General features: G+C 38.7%; 2 protein-coding genes and 1 long non-coding RNA gene across 5 annotated transcripts; 1 reads left to right on the plus strand and 2 right to left on the minus strand.

Moving 5' to 3' along the window:
• Positions 1 to 930: 930 nt before the first annotated feature.
• On the minus strand, positions 931 to 17,769 carry ampd3a (adenosine monophosphate deaminase 3a). 2 transcript variants are annotated; one of them, XM_057834373.1, is made up of 15 exons: positions 17,702 to 17,769; positions 16,098 to 16,322; positions 15,787 to 15,973; positions 13,525 to 13,690; positions 13,220 to 13,439; positions 12,887 to 13,016; positions 10,678 to 10,872; positions 10,068 to 10,199; positions 7,487 to 7,650; positions 6,981 to 7,107; positions 6,742 to 6,905; positions 6,547 to 6,667; positions 6,261 to 6,434; positions 2,139 to 2,249; positions 931 to 2,062 (listed from the first exon to the last, which is right to left on the minus strand). In XM_057834373.1, exons 2-15 carry the CDS (start codon positions 16,313 to 16,315, stop codon positions 1,889 to 1,891), a joined length of 2,283 nt encoding a protein of 760 aa, XP_057690356.1. In that variant the 5' UTR covers positions 16,316 to 16,322; positions 17,702 to 17,769; the 3' UTR covers positions 931 to 1,888. The 2 variants fall into 2 exon arrangements, with proteins under 2 accessions (XP_057690356.1, XP_057690348.1); XM_057834365.1 differs by lacking the exon at positions 17,702 to 17,769 and having other exon boundaries at positions 16,098 to 16,392.
• LOC130914860 (uncharacterized) lies at positions 5,059 to 16,867 on the plus strand. The gene is made up of 3 exons (XR_009063006.1): positions 5,059 to 7,662; positions 15,831 to 15,976; positions 16,117 to 16,867. It is a non-coding gene; the product is annotated as an uncharacterized LOC130914860 (long non-coding RNA).
• A 4,951-nt stretch (positions 17,770 to 22,720) lies between the features above and the next one.
• adma (adrenomedullin a) lies at positions 22,721 to 24,745 on the minus strand. Of its 2 annotated transcripts, XM_057846811.1 has the most exons (4): positions 24,652 to 24,745; positions 24,007 to 24,109; positions 23,807 to 23,920; positions 22,724 to 23,731 (listed from the first exon to the last, which is right to left on the minus strand). In XM_057846811.1, the coding sequence occupies exons 2-4, from the start codon at positions 24,099 to 24,101 to the stop codon at positions 23,434 to 23,436; spliced, it is 507 nt and encodes a 168-aa protein (XP_057702794.1). In that variant the 5' UTR covers positions 24,102 to 24,109; positions 24,652 to 24,745; the 3' UTR covers positions 22,724 to 23,433. The 2 variants fall into 2 exon arrangements, with proteins under 2 accessions (XP_057702786.1, XP_057702794.1); XM_057846803.1 differs by having other exon boundaries at positions 22,721 to 23,920.
• Positions 24,746 to 26,777: the final 2,032 nt, after the last annotated feature.

A 26,777-nucleotide genomic window follows, 5' to 3' on the forward strand; every position in this document is an offset into this window, starting at 1 on the left:
ACTCTGCTGCTCTCTGTGAACTCTCATGAACTCTGAACTCAGCCGGAACGCGCACGGCTCTTAATTGTCTGTGTCACGCGACTGTGACATAGCTGGTAACACGCTCGGCCAAATGCACACACAGGTTCCGTGGGTGAATTATGTTATATGATAAAGGGTCACCACAACCTATATGTTATCCATATACAAGAGCATAATAACATACCAAATCAAGCTCAGGAAATGTTTCAGGTACAAAGAATTGTGACGATGGCTCTTTTGGGATCTTATATTCAGTTTGTGGCGGTCCCCTGCAGCATGCTGTTTTACACCTCCGTGAGACGCTGCAAAAACATTTCTGCCTGCCTTGCAGTTCACTTTATAATCATCATCAGTGACTCTATCGAGCCACGGGTTCCCCTCTTCTCACTCCACTCTATTTTTTGGAGACGTTTCCCCTTTTGAGGACGAGGTGGGGTGTCCTGAGCTTCTGCTGTTGACGAAGACATTTTTGTTTTGAAAACGTGCGGGGCGGTACGCTGAACAGAGCGAGCAAGGAAACAAGGCAACGAACCCGGAAGTGGAGCGCAGTGCAGGACAGACAGCAGCGGGCAGGCAGATAACTGTCTTGCTGTCTTTAATATCTCCTGCCCTTTTTGTTCATTATTGTTGGCTCAATGGTCACTCATGAGCGCAGGAGGTGTGTGTTTACAGTGCACTGCCTGACGAACAAAGAGCAGGGAGAGGGAGGGAGGTAGAGTGAAACTTCAAAGCATCTCTGGCAACATCAATCATCAATCAACGTCAATCATCGTTAACTTTAATAAGCCCTCCAGTGCACTGCATGACCATGAAAAGCAGCAGGAGGGAGAGTGAGACAACGTGACCGAATCAGCACAGCTCATCTGTATTCATTTTATTTTATTATTTTATTGAAAAAAAAATCCGCGATAGACTGAGGGCGCAAAGTTTGAAGCACAAAGTAGCAAGGGATCACTGTATTGTGATTCAAAAGATTGGACACCATTGACACCAAGACTTAAATGATAGCTTCAAGTTTATCTGATTTCACCTCATCTTCATCATCTTACGTTCACATCTGATTTTGAACCTTGTATATTTTTCGGTACCTTGTAATGTTGTATGTCGCTATGGCATAACAATTGCAATAATTTTATTTCCATGTTTTTATTTTTTAGTTCAGTGGAAATACAGTACATGTAAATAAATGACTTTTTATTTTTTATTAAAGAACTGGACTCAGTCATTTGAGTGAAATTGTCCAAACGTGTGTAAACAGCTCTCACTTATACGCCCATCACACAGTACATATTGAAGTGCCAAGGTTTATACACTGTTGAAGATAGAGTGGGTGCCCTTGCCATTATAGCTCATTAATCTGATGACCAAATGAATCATGCAACACATTCTTCTTTGTCAGTTAAGACATGAATATGAATATTTCTTTTATCAGGGTTGCAAACAGCTACAGTATAAATACATAAATAAAATGATGTGTATACAGTAGACCAAAGTGTTTGTGTAGAATGACTAGAGTCGACACACACCCTACTCAAATATCATATACAGTAAAGAAATCCTATAACCGCTCAATATAAAGTACCACAATACCTCCAAACAAAACACTGAAATGTACATGTTTCAGTAGTGTCAGAGTGATTTAATATTGTATGTGGGCAAAAAAATATATACTTGTGGAAGTATTTTTGTAGTATGCATGAGAGCTTTTAAGCAGCCAGTCTGCCAATGTTTAAAAATTTAGGTAGGCTTTGTTTGTCTGAGCAAGTAGTGAATATGAGGGTGTGAGAGAGAACATTTCAGTAGTGCGAGAGGTATAGTCCCTCCAAATGACATCCCTGACTGCAGGTCACTCATAGAGCAGTAGTATTCACATAACAGAATTCATAGCTTCAGACTTGACCGCATCCACGAGGAAACTGAGTTCATTGCACAAAGTTTCATGCCGGTAAGCCATGCGGATCTGCGCCACGTTGGTGCGACGGATGTCATTTCCCTCAGGTCCATCTTTGAGATAATTGACCCCCAAGAAGTGCTTCTTATCCTGAACATATCAACAGTTTTGCTGAGATTTCCCAGAATTTTTCAACAATTCCCAGAATTAAACAATGACACATTACCTGGTCAGAGAGTCCGCATTGTAGCACGCTGTTTCTGGCTATTTCACACACATCACACGTGCTGAGCTTCCACAGTTGAGCTGCAATTGCGTACTCCTCCATCAGGGGCTCCTATCACCACCAAAGCACAATATTAGTTGTAGTCTATCTTAAAGTGCCTATGACAGCATAAAGCATGTTTATTTCATAATTCACACCATATTTTATGCTCCTGAATGAAATGGATCGCTTGGATGAGTGTCGAAGCGATCGATTTATACAGTGCCTTGCAAAAGTATTCGGCCCCCTTGAACCTTGCAACCTTTCGCCACATTTCAGGCTTGAAACATAAAGATATAAAATTTTAATTTTTTGTCAAGAATCAACAACAAGTGGGACACAATCGTGAAGTGGAACAAAATTTATTGGATAATTTAAACTTTTTTAACAAATAAAAAACTGAAAAGTGGGCGTGCAATATTATTCGGCCCCCTTGCGTTAATACTTTATAGCGCCACCTTTTGCTCCAATTACAGCTGCAAGTCGCTTGGGGTATGTTTCTATCAGTTTTGCACATCGAGAGACTGATATTCTTGCCCATTCTTCCTTGCAAAACAGCTCGAGCTCAGTGAGGTTGGATGGAGAGTGTTTGTGAACAGCAGTCTTCAGCTCTTTCCACAGATTCTCGATTGGATTCAGGTCTGGACTTTGACTTGGCCATTCTAACACCTGGATACGTTTATTTTTTAACCATTCTATTGTAGATTTGGCTTTATGTTTTGGATCATTGTCCTGTTGGAAGATAAATCTCCGTCCCAGTCTCAGGTCTTGTGCAGATACCAACAGGTTTTCTTCCAGAATGTTCCTGTATTTGGCTGCATCCATCTTCCCGTCAATTTTAACCATCTTCCCTGTCCCTGCTGAAGAAAAGCAGGCCCAAACCATGATGCTGCCACCACCATGTTTGACAGTGGGGATGGTGTGTTCAGGGTGATGAGCTGTGTTGCTTTTACGCCAAACATATCGTTTTGCATTGTGGCCAAAAAGTTCAATTTTGGTTTCATCTGACCAGAGCACCTTCCTCCACATGTTTGGTGTGTCTCCCAGGTAGGTGGCTTGTGGCAAACTTTAAACGAGACTTTTTATGGATATCTTTGAGAAATGGCTTTCTTCTTGCCACTCTTCCATAAAGGCCAGATTTGTGCAGTGTACGACTGATTGTTGTCCAATGGACATACTCTCCCACCTCAGCTGTAGATCTCTGCAGTTCCTCCAGAGTGATCATGGGCCTCTTGGCTGCATCTCTGATCAGTTTTCTCCTTGTTTGAGAAGAAAGTTTGGAAGGACGGCCGGGTCTTGGTAGATTTGCAGTGGTCTGATGCTCCTTCCATTTCAATATGATGGCTTGCACAGTGCTCCTTGAGATGTTTAAAGCTTGGGAAATCTTTTTGTATCCAAATCCGGCTTTAAACTTCTCCACAACAGTATCTCGGACCTGCCTGGTGTGTTCCTTGGTTTTCATAATGCTCTCTGCACTTTAAACAGAACCCTGAGAATATCACAGAGCAGGTGCATTTATATGGAGACTTGATTACACACATTTGGATTCTATTCATCATCATCGGTCATTTAGGACAACATTGGATCATTCAGAGATCCTCACTGAACTTCTGGAGTGAGTTTGCTGCACTGAAAGTAAAGGGGCCGAATAATATTGCACGCCCCACTTTTCAGTTTTTTATTTGTTAAAAAAGTTTAAATTATCCAATAAATGTTGTTCCACTTCACGATTGTGTCCCACTTGTTGATTCTTGACAAAAAAATTAAATTTCATATATTTATGTTTGAAGCCTCAAATGTGGTGAAAGGTTGCAAGATTCAAGGGGGCCGAATACTTTTGCAAGGCACTGTAAATTCAATTTTTTAATCACGCCCATGCCATGAAAATGAGTGAGTTCTTCCTGGATTGAAGAAGAATGTGAATGTGATGTTACCCGGGTCAGCATCTCACAATACAGCATTGCCTTACAGCATGCAGATGGACTGTGGATTCAGCTGATTTTGCGGATTAATTTGTTTATTTTTCGCATCACGCCAGCCAAATGTGCTGCAGGTTTTTGTTGCTGCACCAGGGAGAGGTCATGTGAGCCTTTTTTCGTTTAAAAAAGTTCCCATTCACCGCGGGGATTGGCCAAAACAAGTCCGACAACTGTGGGACAAATGGACAAGAAAGTACCGTATTGGCCCAAATAAAAGACTGTGTTTTTTGCATTGAAATTAGACTGAAAAAGAGGGAGTCGTCATACATTCGCGGTTTAGACGTTATACCCATTCACGACGCTAGATGGCGCCAGTTATCATTGAAGCGATGTTCTGTCATGACAGATCTCAGCTACTCTCAAGTTTAACCAGTTTGTATTATTTTATTGCAATGTTTTTCCTTATTCAGATTTGTTTCAAGACTACAGTTACAGTTAGACTTCACTTTGATGGTTAATGCAGTTATTGCAATTTTGTTGTTTTATCACAATAGATTGGTTTATTTACATTTCAAAAACCAGAAGCCATTCATTTACGAATGTGATTGCACTTTAGTTTACATATTTAAATGTTCAGATATTAAGATTTGAATGAGGCAAAATAACATGCTTTTTCTCTCAAATATATTGTTATAATAATTTGTCTCGGATGTACTGTAATTATTTTCTGTATAAAATTAATTTGGTGTTCAAAAAGTCTTTTTCCAAACTTGAGTCTTGAAAAAGAGGGGGTCGCCTTATAATCAGGGCCGTCTTATATTCGAGCCAATACGGTAAGTAAAATGCCCGTTTTGTATTATGTAAAATAGCGGGATCATGGCACACGTTTTAATAGGGAGATGGCTTGCATTTTGTGGCTGACAATACTCCTTGCCCACCGAGATGGTCACTCGGCCGACGACCCGCGGCCAGCGGTCCTCTTCGCGTGCCCGCCGAGAGGGCGCTATACTTGGCTTATGCTCATACAATTCTGCAATTCTCCATATTGTCCAGACTTCCAGCTTTCTCTGCCGTCTTTGTGTGCCCAGCAATAGACCACTATCCTCAGGTTGGGCTCGGGCAGCCACACGCTCCTCCGACGTCAGCAGGTTTGTCCGGCGGTCATTCTCCAACTTCTTACCCGGCAACGAGCATTCCTGCCCGCAGCCGGAAAACGACGAGATGAAACTTGCTCACCGCCGGAGGCTGGCCGATCGGTGAAGGCTGTCACCCTCGCCGACGTGTGTGACATGAGTTGGGGTAGTTTGGTGCTATTTTTCGTTTTCCAAAGGCAAAAAAGATTGGAACTGCCGCTCAGCGGTCATTCTCCAGCTGCTTCCCTGGCAACGAGCACTCCTGCCCGTAGCAGGGGAACGACGAGCTGTAACATGCTCACCGCCAGAGGGTTGGCCGATCGGTGAAGACAATCAACCTCGCCGCCGTGTGAAATTGTCCGGGGTAGTTTTGTGTGCTTTTTTTGTTTTCCAATGGCGAGAATAACACTTTGAAACACCGTTAGGTCCGGGTTAGCATGTCGGCTAGCTGTCACGCCTCCTGTTTCGTTTACACTCTTTCCTCCGTCTCCGAAGCCAAGGCAGGGAAATGACAAAAGCAGGACTAACTCCAGTGGCATAAAATGCCGTTGAGTTGTTGAAGTCATAATTTTGCCCTGTCGTACTGAATAAATGCATTTTTAATATTTCAAATTCCATTTAGCACAAGACTATTATTTATCATGACCATACCATTTATTTAGCAATTGGGGAAAAAATACTTCGATAAAAAGAATATCCTGTAAAAATACTGGAGTAGACAGATTGAAACAATGACATTTTGTTGCTCTATTTGTCGTATTTTCCTCGCTCTGAATCTTCCCCCTCAATGGGCTGAATTCTAAATCAGATGAAATTGTGACCCTCCGGCGTCATCCTGCAGCTAGGGATGCTAGAGCGCTATAATGACAGACGGGGCTAAACGGCAGATTAAAAGAGTAATTTCTAGTTATCTGTGCGTTGCCAAATTGTTGTATATAGTCGAATCGTCTCAAACTATGATTCTAATTCACATAATAATGCTGTCACAGGCACTTTAATCAATTTTATTCACCACAGAATTACAGTGTTACCTTGGTGTAGTGAAACTGCATGGGGTCGTCTGTAGATAGGGACACACAAAGGCCTTTGTGCAGGAACTCCCGCAAAGGGTTTTTCGAGTATTCCAAGAACAGGCTGTTGTTGCTCAAGGGTGACATTGCAATGGGTACTTGAGCCAAGTAGTATAAATATTGAAGCACAGGGCTCTACAAGTGGGGAATAAAAGAAATACTCTTGATATTTTACTGCTAGGTTGACTCCATTTATCTAATTTAAGTCCCTACTGATTATTTAAGCCAGGAGGTCAGTGTGACGTACCTTCTTCAAATTGAGCCCATGTGAGATGTTGTCTGCTGTCAGGAAGGCAGATACCAGATGAGTGATGGATCCTGCTTCTCCACAGTGTGGGCGAAACTGGAAGGTGCTGAGGCCACGTTCCCTACCGACCACATGACGTGAACACTACAGGCTACAAAGTTAAGTTGACGAGATGCCGAAAGAATGAGCTCTCACTTTCTGAGGTTGTTGAGGACCATGATGTTTGCATACATATGGAAGAGGTAGTAGCTGTATGGAGGGTTATCATCTCCGGTCCACTGTTCAGGCTTTGGGCTCCGAAACGAAAACATGTGATCACTGTGCTTGGACTCGTCATCTACGCTGTCAAAGCCCGACACCTGTGTACACATTACTTTCTTGTCAATAATTAATTATTTTTATTAATTTCAATGTCACGACGTTATCCACCTTACATATTTGAGGAACACGTGAAGCTCTTTATGAGTTTGAGGATGAATGGTTGCCTCAAAGAGGGGAAGGAATATATTCTCAAGAATCTTGGCAAAATTAGGCACCAGCTGCTTTGACCTAAAAATATCACTTAAAAATATGGAGTTGAAGTTAAATGTTGACGTACACAATATAAAAAGGCACACTTTTTTCTTTCTGGCTTGAGAAGATTCTGATAATTTCATTGACATTTGAGCTATAAATAGAGGTTCGCCTTGTGTAGAACTGTTTTGAAATTACACCCAAGGATGACCCAGACTTCTGAGAATTCACAGTTCACGATTTCTTTTGACTTACTTAAGTTAGACGCTAGATGTTAACTTAAATGTCAGAAGCTTGCCAAGACATGACATCATTATCTGTTTTCCCATTTTTTTCACAGGCAAATTTTAGGTTTACTGAATGTAAACTTTTAACCTTGTCTAAATGAAATGTAAAGAATGCCAGGAATTAAAGAAGGATGACTCACTATATTCTGGGCACTTGAATAACCCATCTCATGTTTGGAGAGTGTACTTTGTGCAGAATAAACCACTTGGCCAGGCTGTGCCACTCATCTGGAGAGCGTCCGTAGATGGACAAGCGAGGCTCGGCATGCTGATATTTACTTTCCTCCAAGTCGTGGGCTACTTCCTGGAAAAGAATGTGAGCAAAACAGTCGGCTCTGTTCTTTATCATTACGGTCTGTATTCTGTAAATGCTCATGACTATATCTACCATACCTAAAATCATTTTTTTCCACTGAAATGTTCCAGCCTCACCAAAAACCAAGTACTTCATTAAACATATAGTAATAACACAAGGGCATAGGTTTGCATAGGGACGGTAGGGACATAAAGACTACCAACTTTTCAGGATGCTCAAATTGTCCCCACCAACTTTTAAGCAACCTTATTTGCATTTTATAATGAATTCAGTTATGTAGGTCATTTATATTGACTTCCCATATGTTGTAACAATAGAATTGACCCTACCATTATTAAGTACTTTCATTAGGATCAGACTTACATTGACCCCTTTTCACTTGCTGAATGTGCCAGTTCATTTTTTCCCCTCAAACGCACATTTGATTGGCTGATGACTTGACCCCCCGGCCCCCCCATACAAAATGCTGCCTTCTCTGCCCCCTTTAAAGACGCGGAATAGTAGACATTTTTTTCCGCCAGCGGCAGCCAATTTAAGTAATGTAAAAAGACATCAGGTTTGTGGAGGTGGGGAACACACTACTAATTGTGCTACTGAAAAACCGACCTGCATCAGAGTTAGCATAACATTAATTTGTGCAAATTTCTCGAACTCGAGGAGGAAGCTGTTTTGAGAGAAATATCCTTCTTTTTTGTTTTTTCCCATATATATATATTTTTTTTTTCAAAAAATAAAAAGACAAAAACTGACAATTCAAAACATGATGACCACAAGGAGGTCATATTTTACAACCCAATTAAGTAAAAAACAACTAAACAACTAATTAACTAAATAATGATCTTATACACATTCACACACGCATTCACACAGCTTGCAAAGACAAAAATGAAAAATACTTCAGCATATAGAAGATGTAATTACATTCTCAGATCTCTTTCGTGTTGATACAATGTACATGTATGTGTCCCATAATTTGACAAATTCTTTTTGTTTTCCTTGAGCGATGCAAGTCAGTCTTTCCATTCCTATGCCTTCCGAAAGTTCCTTAATCCATTGTTTTAGCGAGGGAGGTTCCATGTTCTTCCAGTTTAAGGCAATCACTCTTTGTACATGCAGTAATCCAAAGTCTAACATTTTTTTCATTTTTTGGTTATTAATACATCTGTTGGATAGGTTCCCAAAACACTGGATGTTTTCTACTGTTAACGTTAATCAAACTAACAAATGTAGTGAACCAAGGTTTACCCCCTTCCGCCTAGTTTTCATTTTTATTTAAGGCAGCCCAAAGGAGCTTTCATGCTTTTTTGTTGAGTTTGGCTGTGCTTGTGAACAATAGTAGTAGTTTTTTTACCTGAAGGAAGGCTCCATTTTTATTTATTTTTGTTATTCCCTGACGACTAACAAGTTTTTTTATATATATTTATTTAGACAGAAAATTTTGAGTGGTATTAAGACAAATGCTTATTTTGTTTTTTGCATTCCTGGATAGTTAAGAGATGATTAACAAGTTTGCATTTCTTGTATGTTATGTTAGTATAATTTGTGTTCAAATATTGCAACTTAAATTTTCCTAATAAAATCCAGACCTTTATACTGGAAGTTTTCAAAATGTTTCTTTAATAGTTTTTGAAAACAAAGGTTTGAATCGCTCGGTGTATCACCTGAACCAATAAATATGCACTGCAAAATCTCACCTCCTCCACCGCCTAACTGGGAAAAAAACTTAAATTCTCTTGTTTTCGGGGTAAATCTACTAGAAACAAGTGAAATTATCTGCCAGTGCTTCAAGTAAATTTTACTCAGATTTAAAATAGCTATCTGAAAATGAGCTGAACAGATTTGTTTTAAGCAAAAAGTTTGTATATTTAATCTAAAAAAAACTTGTTTGTCAGAAATTTTCTTAATTCAAGAATAGATATTGTTCAAAACATTATTTGAAAGCAATTTTTCTTGATTTAGGTGAAAAATTACCAACTTTTACATGTATGGGCTTAATACAAAAAAATAGTAATATTTATTTAATTAAGTGGAAGAATTTGACGCATTAATCTGTTAAATAGCCTTTAACACTCAAAACAAGATCGAGAAAATTATTTGACTAGATTTTAGAAAATGATCAGATTAAGATTTTATAAATTTGTAGTGTGAAATTGGGATTAAGCCAATACAGATTTATTTTGCATAAATCATTTAGCCTATCAATTAATTAGGTTCATATTGGTGAGAAATGTACCCTTTACCCACGTTCACCATCTGTTTGGTCTTATTAATGTCCCGTCCCCAGCAAAAAGTGTAAACGCAGGTTATGCTGTTATATCGTCCCTACCATTATTGAGGCCAAACCTACGCCCTTGTAATAATATAACACATACCTCCACCGTGCTGCCAACAATTGCCATATTTACCTTGATTATGCGAGCAAAATACTCGCCATTGAGAAGGTTGTCTGTTTTGAGAAATATTTCTCTGAGTTCACTGGCTCCGACAGGATTATACTTGGAATTGAATTTATCAAAGCGATGGAATGTGTGCCTTCCCTGTAGAGATGATACCAACAATCATCATGTGTTCTCTGTTTAACAATATGGTTCACAATTGCAGGAAACTTTAGCTTCAAAATACTTGAAAAAAACATTCGATTAATCATAATAATAATTAATAATACTAATAATAATAGTAATAAACTATGAAAGGTTTAATTAGATCATTTTATAGATCAATGGTAACATTTTGTTATATAATTTACAGACATCCCAAGTTCCAAAAACTCATTTCAGGGTAATGTTTATCGACCCTATTCGAACCTATTTAAAAATCCATACTCTTTTCTCGTAGACTTTATTTATTTATTTATTTATTTATTTATTTACTTATTTATTTATTTTAATAATTTTGTCGTAGGACAAGTACATTTACTTAGAAACTGCTTGTTTTAGAATTTCGTAGAGTTTGCTCCAATTCCGGAATGACCCATAAATAAATGAAAGGCACCACAAATAGCGGCGTTGTCCTTACAGCATGTACATCCAGGGAGTCCACAGTGAGGTCATAGGGGTCCAAATTGAGGCTGTGAAACACCTGTTCAAGAGTCATTTCTCGCCCAGCATTTTTCATGACCACGCGGTCCGAATCACTGTTGTATGTTTCCTGGATGAACGTCAGCAGATGCTTCTGAGACATGCACGCTGCTGCGTGAATGTGTGTGTCCACCTATATTCAAGATAAAAGAATAGACATCCCCTCTATCATGTGCAGGCCGACTGAAAAAAGTCTTTTTTAATAAAGAGAAAGAAAACTGAGAATTTAATTCTTTTCGAAATTTAATAGTGGAGAAAAATTTAAATTAAAGCCAATGTTTCCCAGAAATCGGGAACAAAAAGATAACCATTGTCAGACATTTTTAAATGCCAGTACTATTTTAGTCAATCAAATGCCAGTATCTTATATTGTCCACCCTACTCATTACCAGTGTTGTTGCAGATTACTTGAAAAAGTAATTTAATTACTGAATGTAATCGAGTTACTTTACTGATTACTTTATTAACAAAGTGAGTACTTTGAAAGTAATTTATCGGTTACTTTTTACCAGTTTTTCTGCTTTTGCCGCCTCAACATAAGAATGAAAACAGAAAAATGTCATTGCATGTAATTGACTTTCCGATAATTGAATTTATAGGGGAAGATCAGAATAGGTCACGTAAGGTTTAAACTTCGAGTTAGCGGAGGTTTGAATAGTCGATGGAGTTGATTTTAACCATCATTGACTCGCACTAGTTTAGCCACACCGGAGCCCTGAAACTAACAAAAAAACTGAAAAACTGCTTGAAATTTGTTGAAATCAACTCCACCGACTAATTAAACCCCGCTAACTCAAAGATTAAGCCTGATGCCAAAAATTATGAATTTCGGGTTAGGGTTAACAGTATATCAGTGCCAATGTTAAACAATGCAAATTGACGGCACAATAATCAATAACACACAAATGAATTGCACAGCAAAACAAACACGAAATCGGGGACGGGCGCGGATGCGCGCGCACAACCCGGAAGTACGGCATATACACACGCAGTCAATTTGGCCACATAACGTGGCGGCAGCTAAGCACTTTACACTCAATCGGACTGTCAACACATCCCAAAGATGCTAAACAAACACATCGCCTCACGGCATAAATGCGCAACACAAATATGATGTAAACAATGCTTGCCAACTTGGAGCGATGACCATCCGCCGTTGCAACGGCAAAGCTAGGAAACGGCCGCACATGTAGCAGCTCCAACCTATCGCTGGAACCCTCCAGAATGAAGGAAAAATACTCACGTTCATTCTTGGACGCACACAGATCAACATTCCCTCACACATCTCAACAGGAGGCTGCACTTGGCTCGAATGTACACCTGCGCTGGCACAAGCGTATCTCAGTCCCAAAACAGTGTGTGTGACTCCAGACCAAAACAAGAAGTAACTGTGAGCGGTTACTATGGAAACAAACACGTACTGGGAACCTTTCTAACATTTTCTGTTCAAAATGCTCTTTGTACATGACTACAATATTCTTCACTCTACATACATTATGAGGCAATAACAAAGTAATAACGCACAGACACTTAAGAAACTAACTTCAACTAATCAGATTACTGGTTTGGAAAAATGATCACTCGTTACTGAAAGAAGGTAATCAGATTACAGTAATTTGTTACTTAGTCAATCATTATTGACAAAACTGCTCGTTACGAAGTGGCAACCCACTGTGCTACCCCTGCCTACGAATCAAAGAAGCGTTAATAGACTCAGGAAGTGAAATGGGCATTGTGTCTCTCTCTAACGTCAAATGGAGAGAGACAGCGACAGATTGAAAAGGTACACTATTTAAAGTGTGCTGAATATTGAAGCTACTTATACCTCTTTTCAGTGCATTGGCATTGATTTGCTGTCATCACGACACAATGGCTGCACTTGTAAGCAGTGTCAATTTTTTACATACGTAAATACTTTGTGCAAACGTCTTTCACATGCCAGTCGTTTCTATATAGTAGGTGTTGTCGATGTTCATTCGCTGCCATCCGTCCCAGTTCCAATGGATTAGATGTCTACTAGTGAAAAATTAATTTAAATTGATGAAAAGAACCACATGGTTGGACGTCTATAATTGTCAATGGCACTAAAATAGTTAAGTGTCAGCCTGCTGTGTTTAACTGGTGACATGATAGGGTTAAATATTTACCTTTCTCACGTTGTAAAAGTCTCGGTGAGGAACACTTTTCAGTTCTTTGAGTTCCGCCATCTCGTTAAGCATTTCGTGGAGATGAAATTTGGAGCTTAAGAAATTCAAGCGCCTGTGACAGTAGGTTTTCCTAAAAATCAGAAAGTAATGAGTCAGGCTTTTAAAAAACAAATTACCTTTCACACACAACCAGACGCCAATCACGTTCGCCAATGCTTACATGCACACACAAGAAAAACCCACCGGTAACAAAACTGGGAGAGTGTGTGAGAATGAGTTGTCCCTTTACTGACACCAGCATATGATTATCATCAGTTTGTTGTGACAACTTACGTGGGTCCGTCTGCAATCATTGCCAGTACATGACCGAGATCTACAGCAAAAGTCTCCAGATCCGGATAGGGAAGGTCATGCGGACGATTTTCTCGTCGATCTTCAGCACTGTCGTACACATGCACGATTCCGTCCTTCAATTTCAATTCACAAGTCAAGTTCTCTGGGATATTTTCCATACTGTATGGATCCTCGTCCTTTGTTGGGCACGGGCACATATCTGTGGACACAAAATCGAGCTCAGATTTTTCAGTGATCAGCCTAGTCTTTTTCAAACAAGTAACTTCAAACAAGTATCTTCAAACCCGGTTGAACTTCCTCGTCTTCACACCATCTGACGTTTTCAGCCCTGCGTAGGAACTGCGCTGTGGTTCTGCAGAATCTATGATAGGCCAATTTGGAGTACTTCTCACGAATCAGTAAGGCTTTCAGAAGACTTTTAGCTGCCTGTTCGTAGTCTTCCACTGTGATCTGAATCAAGTAGCACAAGAATATGGACACATTTAATCAGCAATGAGTCAGTAGATTCACATTTACCCTAATCATCATAAAGAGTCCAGACTAATCGACCCATAAATTAAATTAGTCAACAACTATTTGATGGTTTCAGAATTGAGTATTATTCAGCCTGTTACTTCATTAGCAGTCAGTGATAGCAGTATACATATAAATCGGAGGACAGGAAAGAAGGCAGTGCGGTCATTCACAACTAGCCCTCCCAGTCCAACTGAATTAGACGTCTTTCGCCATCAATGACAGCTGAAGTGTTAGCGATCAACATTCTCCTTATAAATTGCTTTTCTTCTAAAAAATGTTTTTTTTTCTTTAACAGTTTTAAGCAAAGATAAGGAAAACAGGAAATGTTTTTACTTATTTTTTTCAATTTAATAAAATAAATTAACAGAAAACACTAAATGTTTTTAGAATTTTAGTATTCAAATTTAATTTACAAACATACATAAGAGAAACAAAGGAAATAACAAAAGAGTCTAATCTTTATTTATTTAAACATTATTTCAAAAAAAAAAATAATATTTTTAAATTTTAAACATTATTATTGAAATGTTAATTTTTCAAGATTTTTTTAAAATAAAAAAGAGGATTGACACTAAATGTTTTTAAACTTATTTTTAGCTTAAAAAAAAAACAAACAAAAAAACAATTAAACTGTGTATGTGTGTAACTGTGTATATACAGATATACACACATATAAAAATGCAACAAACATTCCCTGATTTCTGTAATATAAACAGTAAATCATGTGATTTTTCTAAATAAACTAATTACAGTGATCCCTCGCTACTTCAGGCTTCAAACTTTGCGACCTCAGTCTAGCGCGGATTTTTATTCAATAAAAAAATTAAATGAATAAATTAGGGCTGTCAAAATTATCGCGTTAACGGGCGGTAATTATTTTTTTAAATTAATCACGTTAAAATATTTGTCGCAATTAACGCACATGCCCCATTCAAACAGATTAAAATGACAGCAGTCAGTGTAATGTCCGCTTGTTACTTGTTTTTTGTTGTTTGGCGCCCTCTACTGGCGTTTTGGCCCAAATGAATTTATAGGTTTCATCACAATGAGCGAGCATGGTGTAATTATTGACATAAACAATGGCGAGCTACTAGTTTATTTTTTGGTTGAAAATTTTAAAGAAATTTGAATAAAACGAAAATGTTAAGAGGGATTTTAATATAAAATATCTATAACTTGTACTAACATTTATCTTTTAAGATCTACAAGTCTTTCTATCCATGGATTGCTTTAAGAGAATGTTAATAATGTTAATGCCATCTTGTTGATTTATTGTTATAATAAACAAATACAGTACTTACAGTATGTACCGTATGTTGAATGTATATATCCGTCTTGTGTCTTATCTTTCCATTCCAACAATAATTTACAGAAAAATATGGCATATTTTATAAATGGTTTGAATTGCGATTAATTACGATTAATTATGATTAATTAATTTTTAAGCTGTAATTAACTCGATTAAAATTTTTAATCGTTTGACAGCCCTAGTAAAAAGACATCAGGTTTGTATAATAAATATAATTACTTACCTTCTTTGGTTGCGCGACATCTTTAAACGGGGGTTTCCACGATAAAACGGACAAATTAAAAATAGTTTGGGGGCTTAATGCGCCATGAATCTGCTATGGCAGCATATAGACCTATTGTTCTATCAAACACAACAGTTGTTTTGGCTTAAAATACAGCGGTTTATTTTAAGGAGGGGTGCAAGAGCAGAAACTGCTTTTTCAGCCTTGTCTGTATTTTCAGCTATATACATAAGTTTTTCTTTAATGTACTTGAGGGACAAAAAACATGTCCTACAGTATATGCATCTCTTTCCAATGCTAAATCTAAATACTACTTCGCGGTTTTTCACTTATCGCAGCGGCTTCTGGCCACCATTGACCGCGAAAAACGAGGCATCACTGTAGTCGGCTCATCAGGGATTAGTCGACAATCAAACCATTTGTGGCAACCCTTAATCCATACAAAAGTTAGTTTTGATTTATGAGAAAAAATTGGATGCACAAGTTGCTTGCACTCACTCCTGCACAGTAATCACCGCTAATTGTGACCCTTTGGTAATCAGGGCAGTATTCTGGCACTGAAGAACACAACGAGCTGGAGCTAGGAGACACGTATGGCGTTGGAGGCCGCGGCCATGCCCAATCTGGATTTCCGGAGATCTGCATGGACATGGACTGGGAACGAATCATCTTCAAACTTTTGCGCCTGGTAAAATCAATCACATATTTGGAATGATTAACTCCATCGCTGCTATTGGTGATAATAGCCATCCACACTATTTGAACTGTTCAAAATGCATTTAAAGTCTATCAGCGTCTTAAGTATCTACCTTTTGGTACTCTCCTCAGAGCGCTGTTCTGCCAACTCCTTCATCAGCTCATGCTCTTTGGCTTGCTGTAGGCCAATGGGGCAGTCCTCAGGCACCGTGAACATGGACAAAACATCCTTCTGGTCTTCTTCTTTTAGGGCCGAAGCGTACACTTTTTCCACCAAAAGTTGACTCTCTTCAGCCTCACTTAAAGTGACCTTGGGAAATTGGCGAGGCATGTCTGCACTTTGGGGAAAAAATGGAATCAAGTAAGTGCGGACAGAAACTACTGCGTGTTCTTATCGAAAGAGGAGGTTAGTCGGTCGAACTGTTTTGGAAACAAACAGGTCGTCACAGGGGATGGTTTGTGTGTAGTGAGGACATGGACTTAACATGGATGCAATGCCAGAGTCAGACTTGCTGAATGTTATTTAATTTACATGTGCTAGGGTGCTTCCAGGAAGCATAATTGTCATCCTGTTTCTGGACCAAAAGTGTGCACTGCAGTAGAGCATTAGACAGAAATGTGATATGCTTTATTGATTTGCAGATGGAAACCTTTTAAATTATTCAGTTAAATACATGAGCTTGGACTTCCTCTTCCTCTACCCTAAGACAAACTTGTTGCTTTGAGAGCAACACTTCCTCTTCTCATGTTTTCTTTCTCAGAAGGATCAATGCAAATACAGTCAACTGCACTCAGTCTTGAATGTACTTTCCTGACTACTGTAATTACTTTGTTTGGGAGTTACTGTTGCATTCTGGTTTCACGGCAGCAGGTGGCAGCTCGTTATCATAGTCCGTTTCAAAACGTGTCCTGAATAGAATTTTTCGACCACTTGCAAGAAATAAATATACATTTAGCCATTAATTTTCCATGGTATTAGTCTACTTTATCCCAGGAAAAGGGCAACTCCAACCTGTACTGGTCGCCAGTCCATCAAATACATCGACAGACAGCACTGACAGTGTAAATTAAGTCAGTATTTGTTTCCAGTTAGAAATATTATTGTATTGTGTATTGTGCAAGTGTATCTAATGGCTTTTCCGGCAGTGAGCATGTAGGAAAGAAGCAAATCCATTAAAAAAAAATAAATAAATAAAATATATATATATATATATATATATATATATATATATATATATATATATATATATATATATATATATATATATATATATATATATATATATATATATATATATATATATATATGAATGTTTAAAATGATCCATTTCCTTTCAATTATTTAAGCAATATTGGTCTATTTAAAATCTTTTACATTTGCATTTCAGAATCTTGACTATAAACTGCATCAAATCTGAGTAATATCTTTGTAAAATTACATTGAAAAAAAAATTTATTGCCTCACACTAGATTTTGCTTAATTATAAGTTATTGTATATTAATGCAGACCTCCTCAGTGAATCAAAAAACACTATTATTGTTTTTGTACATTAATGTATTAGGTTTCAAACAACTATATTGAATAACTTTACAGTCATCCATCACGTCATGTTTCTGTTCTAATTTGCACTGAACATGCAGCATCACAACGCAGTCAGCAAGTATTTGAAAACATCCGCAACCCACGATTCCTTATTTTTTAAATCGGTTCACTCACCGCTTCAGATTCGGAAGTGTTTGTACACAGCGGACATGTTCCTTTTAGAGAAACACCAACCCACGCCTTGGTGGAATATTTGATATCTCTTGTGCCGCCCTGCAAGAGCATGGCAGTCCATCCTTAACTCCTTCATTGCCACATCCTGCTACAGACGTTTTGTAGACGTTTAAATCAGCAATTCCCCTTAGGGGCCTTGAAGCCATAAAAATACAAAGCCATTTTGACATTTTTGACAATTTTGCAGACATTCAAACCATTATTTTTAACAAAATCTAAAAGATGACAATGATATTCGGTGTTTTACATTTCAGTGCATTTAATGGGATTGCTGCTTAACCACTGTATCGTTACGTTATTTATTAGCAGTGTAACATGGTTTGATATTGTCACAGTATTAAGCCATGTCTACACCTGGCAGGGTTTTTAAACCCGAGGATCCTTATACGTCCGGGAAAATTAATTACCTCTACACCAGCACTTTTGTAGAAAAAACAAAAACCAAAGCCAACTGCATTCATTTGTTTTTAAGTACATTCATAACAATGAGCGAAAAATAATTGTCCATAATTCCCCCATCCATTGCATGTGTTCTCCAATATGAAGCACTGCAAGAGTTTGTAAATACAGTAAATGGAAGCAAAAAGCACCTGTCAAATAATTAGATTTAAACTTAAACGATGTAAACATTGGTCTAATGTGTGACGTAGGAACAAAGTTTGTCGCAGTCAGTGACTTTACCACAGTTAAATCTTCAGTTATCAGTATCCACATGATGGCGCCACTAACGCAGAATCCGCACATCTTCACTTTGAGTGGAGTTTTTAAGAATCCTTGTTTTTAATGCCCAAAATGTGGATGTGTGTATGGATGATAGGCCAAACTGTAGAAAAAGTTCTTTTTGCCAAATACCCTGCTATGTGTAGACATGGCCTTAATCTCATGGAATGATGATTATTGTGATTTGATGATGATAAATAAATAGAATTAAGCGATAGTTATGAGGTAGAGATCCGTGACTTTTTTATAGACGCCATTTTTTTCATTGTGACATAATTTGTTTAAAAGTTTAAAATATGTGAGTGAATAATTTTTTTAAGTCTTTTTTTTTTTTTTAAACGAAATATGAGACATCAATGAATGATTCTAAGCTAAAAACGACATACATTTTGAATAATAAATATAATTAATTCCCTTCGTTTTATGGCTGGGTGGAAACAAAAGCGGTTGCGCGACATCTGTAAACGGGGGTTTTCAGGGTAAAATGGACAAATTAAAAATAGTTTGGCGGCTTAATGTGCCATGAATCTGCTAAGGCAGCATATAGACATATTGTTCTATTAAACACAACAGTTGTTTTATCTTAAAATACAGCAGTTTCTTTTAAAGAGGAGTGCAAGAGCAGAAACTGCTTTTTCAGTCTTGTCTGTGTTTTCCGCCATATATATATACAGTGGGGAGAACAAGTATTTGATACACTGCCAATCGGTTTTCCCATTGGCAGTGTATCAAATACTTGTTCTCCCCACTGTATGTATATATATATATATATATATATATATACATATATATATATGACATTTTTGCATCGGGAGAAAAAACTTTTAAAGTAAATTTTAAAGTTGGTACCTATTTACTTTTACTTGAGTAAATAGTTTCTTAGATACTTGTACTTTTACTCGAATAATTTTTTACCCTGCCTCTGTACTTTTACTTAAGTAAAAAAAAAAAAAAAAAAAAAAGGTTTTCATCCACCACTTTCAGCACCATTGGTGGCGCTAGACGTCCACTCCATTTTGATTGGGAAGGCTGGCATGCACATTCTTCCAATCAAAATGGAGTGGACATCGAGCACCGTCAATGGCAGCCAATGACTGCCCTATTTGAAGGGTTGAATAGGACTGATGAAACCTCATCTCAGACAGGAGTTTAACAACACGGCCTTCCTGCCAGGGAGCAACCGAGGGCCCAGAGTCCCTGATTTAGCCAGGCAGCGTTTAGATTACGAGGCTAATCCTCTCAATCCAGGTTATTAGTGTACTTTTAGAGGTGGCTTTCAAGTACTGACTTTGAGCTCTGAGCCTGTATCGCCTTAATGGGTCCACATCAGAGATGGGACAACTGATTCTACATTGTCCCTCTCCTCCTCTCAGTCGTGCACAGTCATTTAGCACATTGCTAATCTGAATTCTTCCTTTTAACTCCACTTGCATGATGACCTGCAGTAATCAGTGTTCGAGTGCTCTGATCACAGCAATGGCGTCATCAGCTCATTGGCTTACTTAAGCGGTGACTACCGTACATAATTAGAGTACAGTGACTGGGCCACATCCATCTTAATTGAGTCTAATCATGGCGCACCTTAACACGGATACTTTTCCACACTCGACACACTGAAAACTGCTGCTAATTCATAAAGTGTAAAATGATAGACGCTCCAATCAATGTGCTGTTACGTGCTTTACACACTAGATGGCAATAGAGAATGCCTAATTGAAGTTGTAAATAGGTCACCCACCATGGGGGATATCATCCATCCTCACTTTTGTATATCAAAGAACATCTTCAGCAGATGTTTTCAAACTCAACAGAAATGCAACTGTTATTATAATTATAATAAACATTTGCACACCATAGTCAAAGAGTGATTATCTTAGTTCCCTGCAAGAATTTGTGTTTGGGTTGTGGTTTAAATCTCACATTAGGTACATAATTAATTGTTGTTGTCTTTATGTGTGACCCTGCAATTTGATTAGTGAGTAGTGAACTGGGAAGGCGTAGTGTAAATTGGGAGGGTTGGCAGTGATGCCTGTTGAAATGGATTGGACATCCATCGCAGTCAATCAGGGCCGGCCCAGGCCATTTAGGGGCCCTAAGCAAAATAATGCCAAGGGGCCAATATTTTTGGCTCACCATTTTGTCAAAGTGTACTGTGAAACCCATATATGAAATCCAACCCATACATCCATATTTTGTATATTAATCAGATTTTTCGTTTCTCTGCTCCAGAGGGATGAATTCTCTTCAGCATATTCGTGCATCTATTTTCCAAGCAAGTTTGAGCACCAATCATCGCAAAGCAGGTTCAATGTCACTCCCCAGGTTGCCAGATTGTAATGACAAGAAAATGAATGTTTGCATAAATAAACAGCAATGCGCGCCACATTTTTCACGATGCTTTATTAACAAAGTATAAAATGAGGTTGCCAGATTGGGGGCCCCCTAGTGGTCAGGGACCCTAAGCAGCTGCATAGTCTGCGTATAGGCTGGGCCAGCCTTGCAGTCAATGGTAGCCAAAGCGTTAAAACCATCTAATCATTTGACACGAGCATTTGACCCATTCACCGCCATTGACGGCGATAGACATCCAATCAACTTGAACTGGAAATCTGGCATTAATTTAATTAATTTAAAGTCTAAGGTCCTTCCGCGTGCTTTAATAGCCTGGCGGGCAGCTCTCTGCCATTGCACTGAATTCTATTGTATTTTTCTTTTTTTAATAACTGGATTTTAAGACTGCCTTTTTTGTAAGACTGTATGTGTTGTTAACAAATGGCTAATAATAACACATTATAGTCTTCATTTCAAAATTCCTGTCAACCTAACATTTTTATTTGTACTTATTTATTTTACTTTTTCAAAAACTTAGTGGGCTAATGGCAGGGGTTTGCCAATTTTCAGGGGCAAATGCTGAAGTCCCATAGAATATTTTGGTCAAGTACAGGGTCCACCCACAGTGCTTTATAAGCCTGGGGGGCAACTCTCTGCCATTGCGCTGTGCCTTCCTGTAAGACTACCCTTAAGTGTTGTAATGAATACTGTCGTAACACATTACAGTCTTAATTTCAAAATTCTTGCCAACCTATTATTTTGTTTGTATTAATTTCATTTTCCAAAAACATGGTGGGCTTCACTACTGCCAGGGTTTGTCAGTTTTCAGAGATCTCTGAGAATATTTTGTTCTATGAGTGTAGAAACACCAAATATACCAAGAAATATAACGCTATTGTCTCTTAAAGGTAAAAAAAAAAAAAAAAAAAAGTTTGATTCTACCTTTTTCCATTCTTTAATAATCAGTGTACAATATGGGTTGATTTGACCAAAATGCCACCATTTCTTCCAGGAACCTAATGGTAGATTGCTGACATCTGCTGGGAGTTGTGTGGCAGTGGAATTGTTTCCAAGCTTGTCTTAATTTCACAAATATACTTGACAATGGAAGTGATGTTACTAGGATGTTAGAATGAATTAATATCTTCAGGGAATCATTGTCCCTGACAACCACTACTGAACCGCTCTGTGTTAACGCATAATTGCTGAACTCATTTTACAAAATAACTCAGCGGCTGCCATTGACAGCGTTAGACATCCAATTTTAACAGGGAGAGGCTGGCTGCGAATGATCGCTGCCAGTCGGCGCACTTAAAAAATAAAGTGTTTTTAGTCATTCTTGCTTACTGACATCTTCCAAATATGCCAATGATATGTTGAACTGCAGTCTATTGACTTGTTTTTAGGATGTTTCCTGATCATTTTACAGTAAGTGACCCTCACTGGAACAATTTTTTGGCCGACCGCACTGTGTCTGGATTGATACAAATGCGTGAAAGTCAATAATAAATGAGATCTGCAGTCTTTGGCTGCTCGAAAATGAATGGAACGATGAGCATTTTGCTCCGGTGGGAATGTCAGAGCCCCCCGTCACACCGGCACATCCTTCTCCATCTGTTCCAAGCATCTTTTCCCAATGAATCCAGATCAAGTTAAAGCAAGACATCTTAGTGGACAAATATGAGCCGAATCAAGCAGGAATGCGCCTCGTGCCCTGTCTGCCCTTTCTTAAAGGAGGTGGGAGGTCATAAGTGAGGGAATGTAGTGAGACGAGAGGAGACTCTAATGAGAGATCACTTAACAGAGACCAGGTGCTGCCTGTCTTGCTCCATTCCAGACAATAGACCGCCGCCGCGAAGCTCGTACTGGAATTTACGGCAGCCGGGAGCAAAAGGAAGTCTGGACAAGGTCAAGGTTTGCTTTGCAAAATGTTTATTACATGAAAATATTATTGTTGAACACAAATAAAATAGATAACATTTGCAAATAGATAATATAACAAATCATCCCACTACCACAGAATAATGACAAATACAATGCCCATATACCATATATTCCTTTCTGTACAAAAATAGCTCTATGTGTATTTAGATGTAACTATATCATATTAAATAAATGAATTCCTATATACAAGTACAGTATCTCCAATAAAAAAAACATAGATTGCACATGTTTTTGTACAAATAACAATTCAAGTATATTTCAATCCATTATGGACCAAGGCATTTCTTTTACTTTCTACAGTGCCCAAAACTCGATTTAGGAGTCTTTCTCCTAGTTTGGTATCAGAGTTCAATGGAAAAGTGCTTGCAGCTTTTTATCCTCGCAGGATAGCACTTAAGAGAGTTTACACCAGAGGATGAGTCCATTCACTTTGGTAGCAACCGACGCTCTTTGGGTTCCCGAAGAGCGGCGCCCACGGTTGCACTGCACCGTTCTGTCCAGTGTTTGCAGTCGTCTGTTCTCAGTCGTTTTCTGGCTCTGCATTAACAAGTGGCGAGGCCCAGCTCTTGAAGAAAACTCAGTGCAGCCAGTCACGCTCAGACGAATCGATCCTTCCAATACTCGGCAAATCTGAGACTTATTCGGCTTTTCGCTGGTCTTTTTGGCAAAAGTCCCCTTCATGTCTGTCGCAGCAGGGCCTCCAGCTTGTGAACTTGTGAGTCTGTGGATCTCCAAACGGGCCTGAGCGTGCCATGCTCCAACCTCAGCGTGACTCCGCGGTCTGGTACGGAGCGACGTCTGCGGCCGTATCCATGAGGGCTTATCTTGACCGGTGGTGCGGTGTTGAGTTTATTGTTGTAGAGTTGCAGGCGGTGTGCCAGGTCGTGCACTGAGCAGGTCCCCAGAGAACAACCCTGCCTTCTGGACTGGTTGGTGGAATTTTTTGACCTTTTGGTTCGCACGTTGGTTTCAGTGCTGTAGGAGAAGGAGGAGAAGAATGAGTCGAGATGCTTATTTCTCTGATAAAAGCGTCCAAGTAAAGGTACGTACCTGGAATGTGGCAGCACGCTTTCCCTGCTGTCATCTTGCCTGACAAAGTGCTCAGCATTCACAGACTCGCTGCTCAGATCCCGTCTGAGTCTGCTCCCGAGCCATATGCTTAGTCTGAACGAGTGAGGGTAAACATCCGTTAGTCTTAAAGGAAGATCACACCGACAACTGTCGTCTGGAAGACGGTGGAATCCACTCACCTCTTTTTTAACTTGGGATTCACTTCAAGTTCCACACAATGTGCCGCTGTGGCCACCAGGCAGCAATAGAGGAAGGCCTGGAAGATGACTTTCATTTTTCCTCCTGCATAAGCAAGGAAGCAGCCAGTTAGTCATTTGTAACAATTTCATACTCTCCTGTACTACAGTCAAATAGTAACGCTTGCACAAGAGTCCAAAAGCCAAGTTATTTACACTCATCATTCATTTATTTGAGAAGTTAAGCTAGGGTCACATTTTCCTCAGTTAAGTAAACCTTCAACCATGCTTTGGGCCCCTGGCCAATAATGTGAAGGACGCTGTCCACCAATAGAAACTACCAAAATAGACTTGGCGCAATAACCCTAAAACAGCAGCTCGGAAATGCAATTTACAAGCGATTAAAATGCTCTGTCATCTTTTCAAACTGTGAGCTGCGGTACACCTCGGAGGAGGTTCCGCCACAGACGCACACATGCACATTAAGAGCTGAACTGCTTATATAATCAGACAGATAACCTGTCCTTCTCTATACACTTGTGCCCTGACCTCAAAAAAGAAACCAAGGATAAAGCCATCAGCTGGAGGAAAAACAATCACATAAAGGTCCCCAGAAATTATAGAAAGGGCAAACGGAAGTGAACATACCTGTAATTCTCTCTTGGATGACAAAAGTGGTTCTTTTTCTGACGAGTATTCCACAAGTTTGGGGAATATTGCCACTGGTCGTGTAAGGCAGCTGTGTCACTCTGCTAATAGCTACACACACCAGACTTGGAGCCTTTATACAGGAGGTGGGAGGGGCTCATTGACTGACTCTCATCCTTCACCCCCCCCCCCCCCCCCCACTCCCAGCAGCGCAATACTTGAACAGTTGAACATTTATTCAATAGTAGGAAAAATAAAGTAAAAAGTCAATTTATAAATTACATCCTTAAATTTATTATTTTTTCAAATGAAACTGTACCATTGAACATGCCACTCCCTGACACAGTGAAGTTCCATGTCTGCATGATGAATTTGGCATTTTTCAATGAGAAACACATTGTTCAAGCTATTAAACATGGTAAATATGCTTGGCTGTAAATCCAGTACACTCAAGGTATTTGTTTGTGCAAGGTAAATATCTCGCCTCGTGCCTTGATTTATTTGACCGTGCTGACTGAGCGAGGTGGAATTTTACAATTATCTAAAGAAAAAAAACTACCTGAACAATATTGGTTCAGACATGTCTGAAATAATTGGCTGATTTGTTGCTTTTAGAAAAGCTTTGGCAAATGCACAGTAATCCATCAGTGAATACTGAATAGAACGGAGTAGAATATGAATGTATTGCCATTTATATGTCAATCTAACAAGATTTCTTAAAACAATATTATTGTAAGATATACTCTAATAACACCTAACACATTTAGTGTATATACAATTGAGTGGGAATTATAAATATAAACTAATGACAGAAAACGTGCACATGCACACATGCACAATTACTCGGTTGATAAGTACTTGTGTTTTTTGTTGTTGTTTTTTTTTATCCTTGTATTGCTATCATTTTTAACAATGCAGAAATTCCGAAATGTCCTGGTGTACTATAAATTCATTTTATGGTTCGTAACCGAGTCATACTTTCAGTTTGGATTTCCCTTTCAGTTTGGATAGCGACTGGGGAAATGTGTTGCAACATGTTTTCTTAATAACACATAAACTTCTTCACATTCATTCCACATCCAAGAATTCTATAAATAAATAGAGTAATGAATCATATTGTTTAGGATGTGGCAAAGGGAACCTTCTGTTTGCTATTCAGAGCTTTATGTCTGTCACTCGATTGGAGCATTTTTAAAAGAACGAAAACACATAAATACCAAGCACATGTGTTGTTAACCAGTAATGACAGTTGCTCCCAAGTGATCTATTTACAGGAACACAACAATTGGAATTGTGAAATGACGACTCTAGCTTTCTCTCTGTCTCCTTATAAAGGATCTTTTGGGCAATCGTATGATGAGTGACATAGCTTGTGCCATCTTTTACGGGTTTTTGTGTCAGGAAATGTTTGTAATAACACCCGCGTGTGTCAGGAAAAGGTACGCACGGAGCCCTAAGGCAGACTTTTGATAGGTGATTCATGATTTCAATTGATTAACTTACAAACACGTGTTACTTGCCGGGATTTTTGTATAATTCCTTTGTGATGACCCGCACTACACTAAACACCCGGTGTGGATTTCCTCATGTTTTGGCTCAGGTTCAAAAATGTTTCTTCATGTTTCATTTTTTTGGGGCCAAACTTTAAGTTGGCTGCAGGAATACAGGACTAAAAAAAATTGTGGAAAAGCTGATAGTACATAGTGTACTTCACTGTATTTCAAAACAAAAAAATAGACATTAGTTTACCGATCCTTGTTAGCCTTTTTTAATTGAATGCGCGAAAAAAATTATATTATTGTTTTAGGGTGCAAATTTGATGTCTGCAACGTATATGCAAAAAAAGTTCAGTTGTTCATAAGTGAGAATGGGGCACACAATAACAATTTTGAATGCACAATTGCAAGCAATTAAGGGATTTCATCATGTCATATCATCGAAAGATCCTGAAAATCAGGTGAATCGTCCCACTGCAGTGTCAACGCCGAAAACCGGCGTTAAATGGCCGTGACATTCGATTCCTCAGGCGCTGCTGCATTAAAAATAAATAAATAAATAAACAAGATTATTGTGCACACTTAAATACTGTATCTCATTTGAAATGGGCTAATGCAAAGTGGAAAGTT

Source organism: Corythoichthys intestinalis, chromosome 1 (assembly GCF_030265065.1).
Source record: "Corythoichthys intestinalis isolate RoL2023-P3 chromosome 1, ASM3026506v1, whole genome shotgun sequence".
Taxonomy (NCBI): Eukaryota; Metazoa; Chordata; class Actinopteri; order Syngnathiformes; family Syngnathidae; genus Corythoichthys; species Corythoichthys intestinalis.

Excerpts from the sequence above, each read along its gene's own strand:
- adma (XM_057846803.1), bottom strand. The coding sequence starts at position 24,101 with ATGAAAGTCATCTTCCAGGCCTTCCTCTATTGCTGCCTGGTGGCCACA. Across the intron at positions 23,921-24,006 it reads AATCCCAAGTTAAAAAAGAG|ACTAAGCATATGGCTCGGGA; the intron begins GTGAGTGGATTC and ends TCACTCGTTCAG.
- ampd3a (XM_057834373.1), bottom strand. The coding sequence starts at position 16,315 with ATGCCTCGCCAATTTCCCAAGGTCACTTTAAGTGAGGCTGAAGAGAGT. Across the intron at positions 13,440-13,524 it reads AGACGAGGAAGTTCAACCGG|ATATGTGCCCGTGCCCAACA; the intron begins GTTTGAAGATAC and ends TTGTGTCCACAG. Across the intron at positions 7,651-10,067 it reads ATTTTGCTCGCATAATCAAG|GAAGTAGCCCACGACTTGGA; the intron begins GTAAATATGGCA and ends ATTCTTTTCCAG.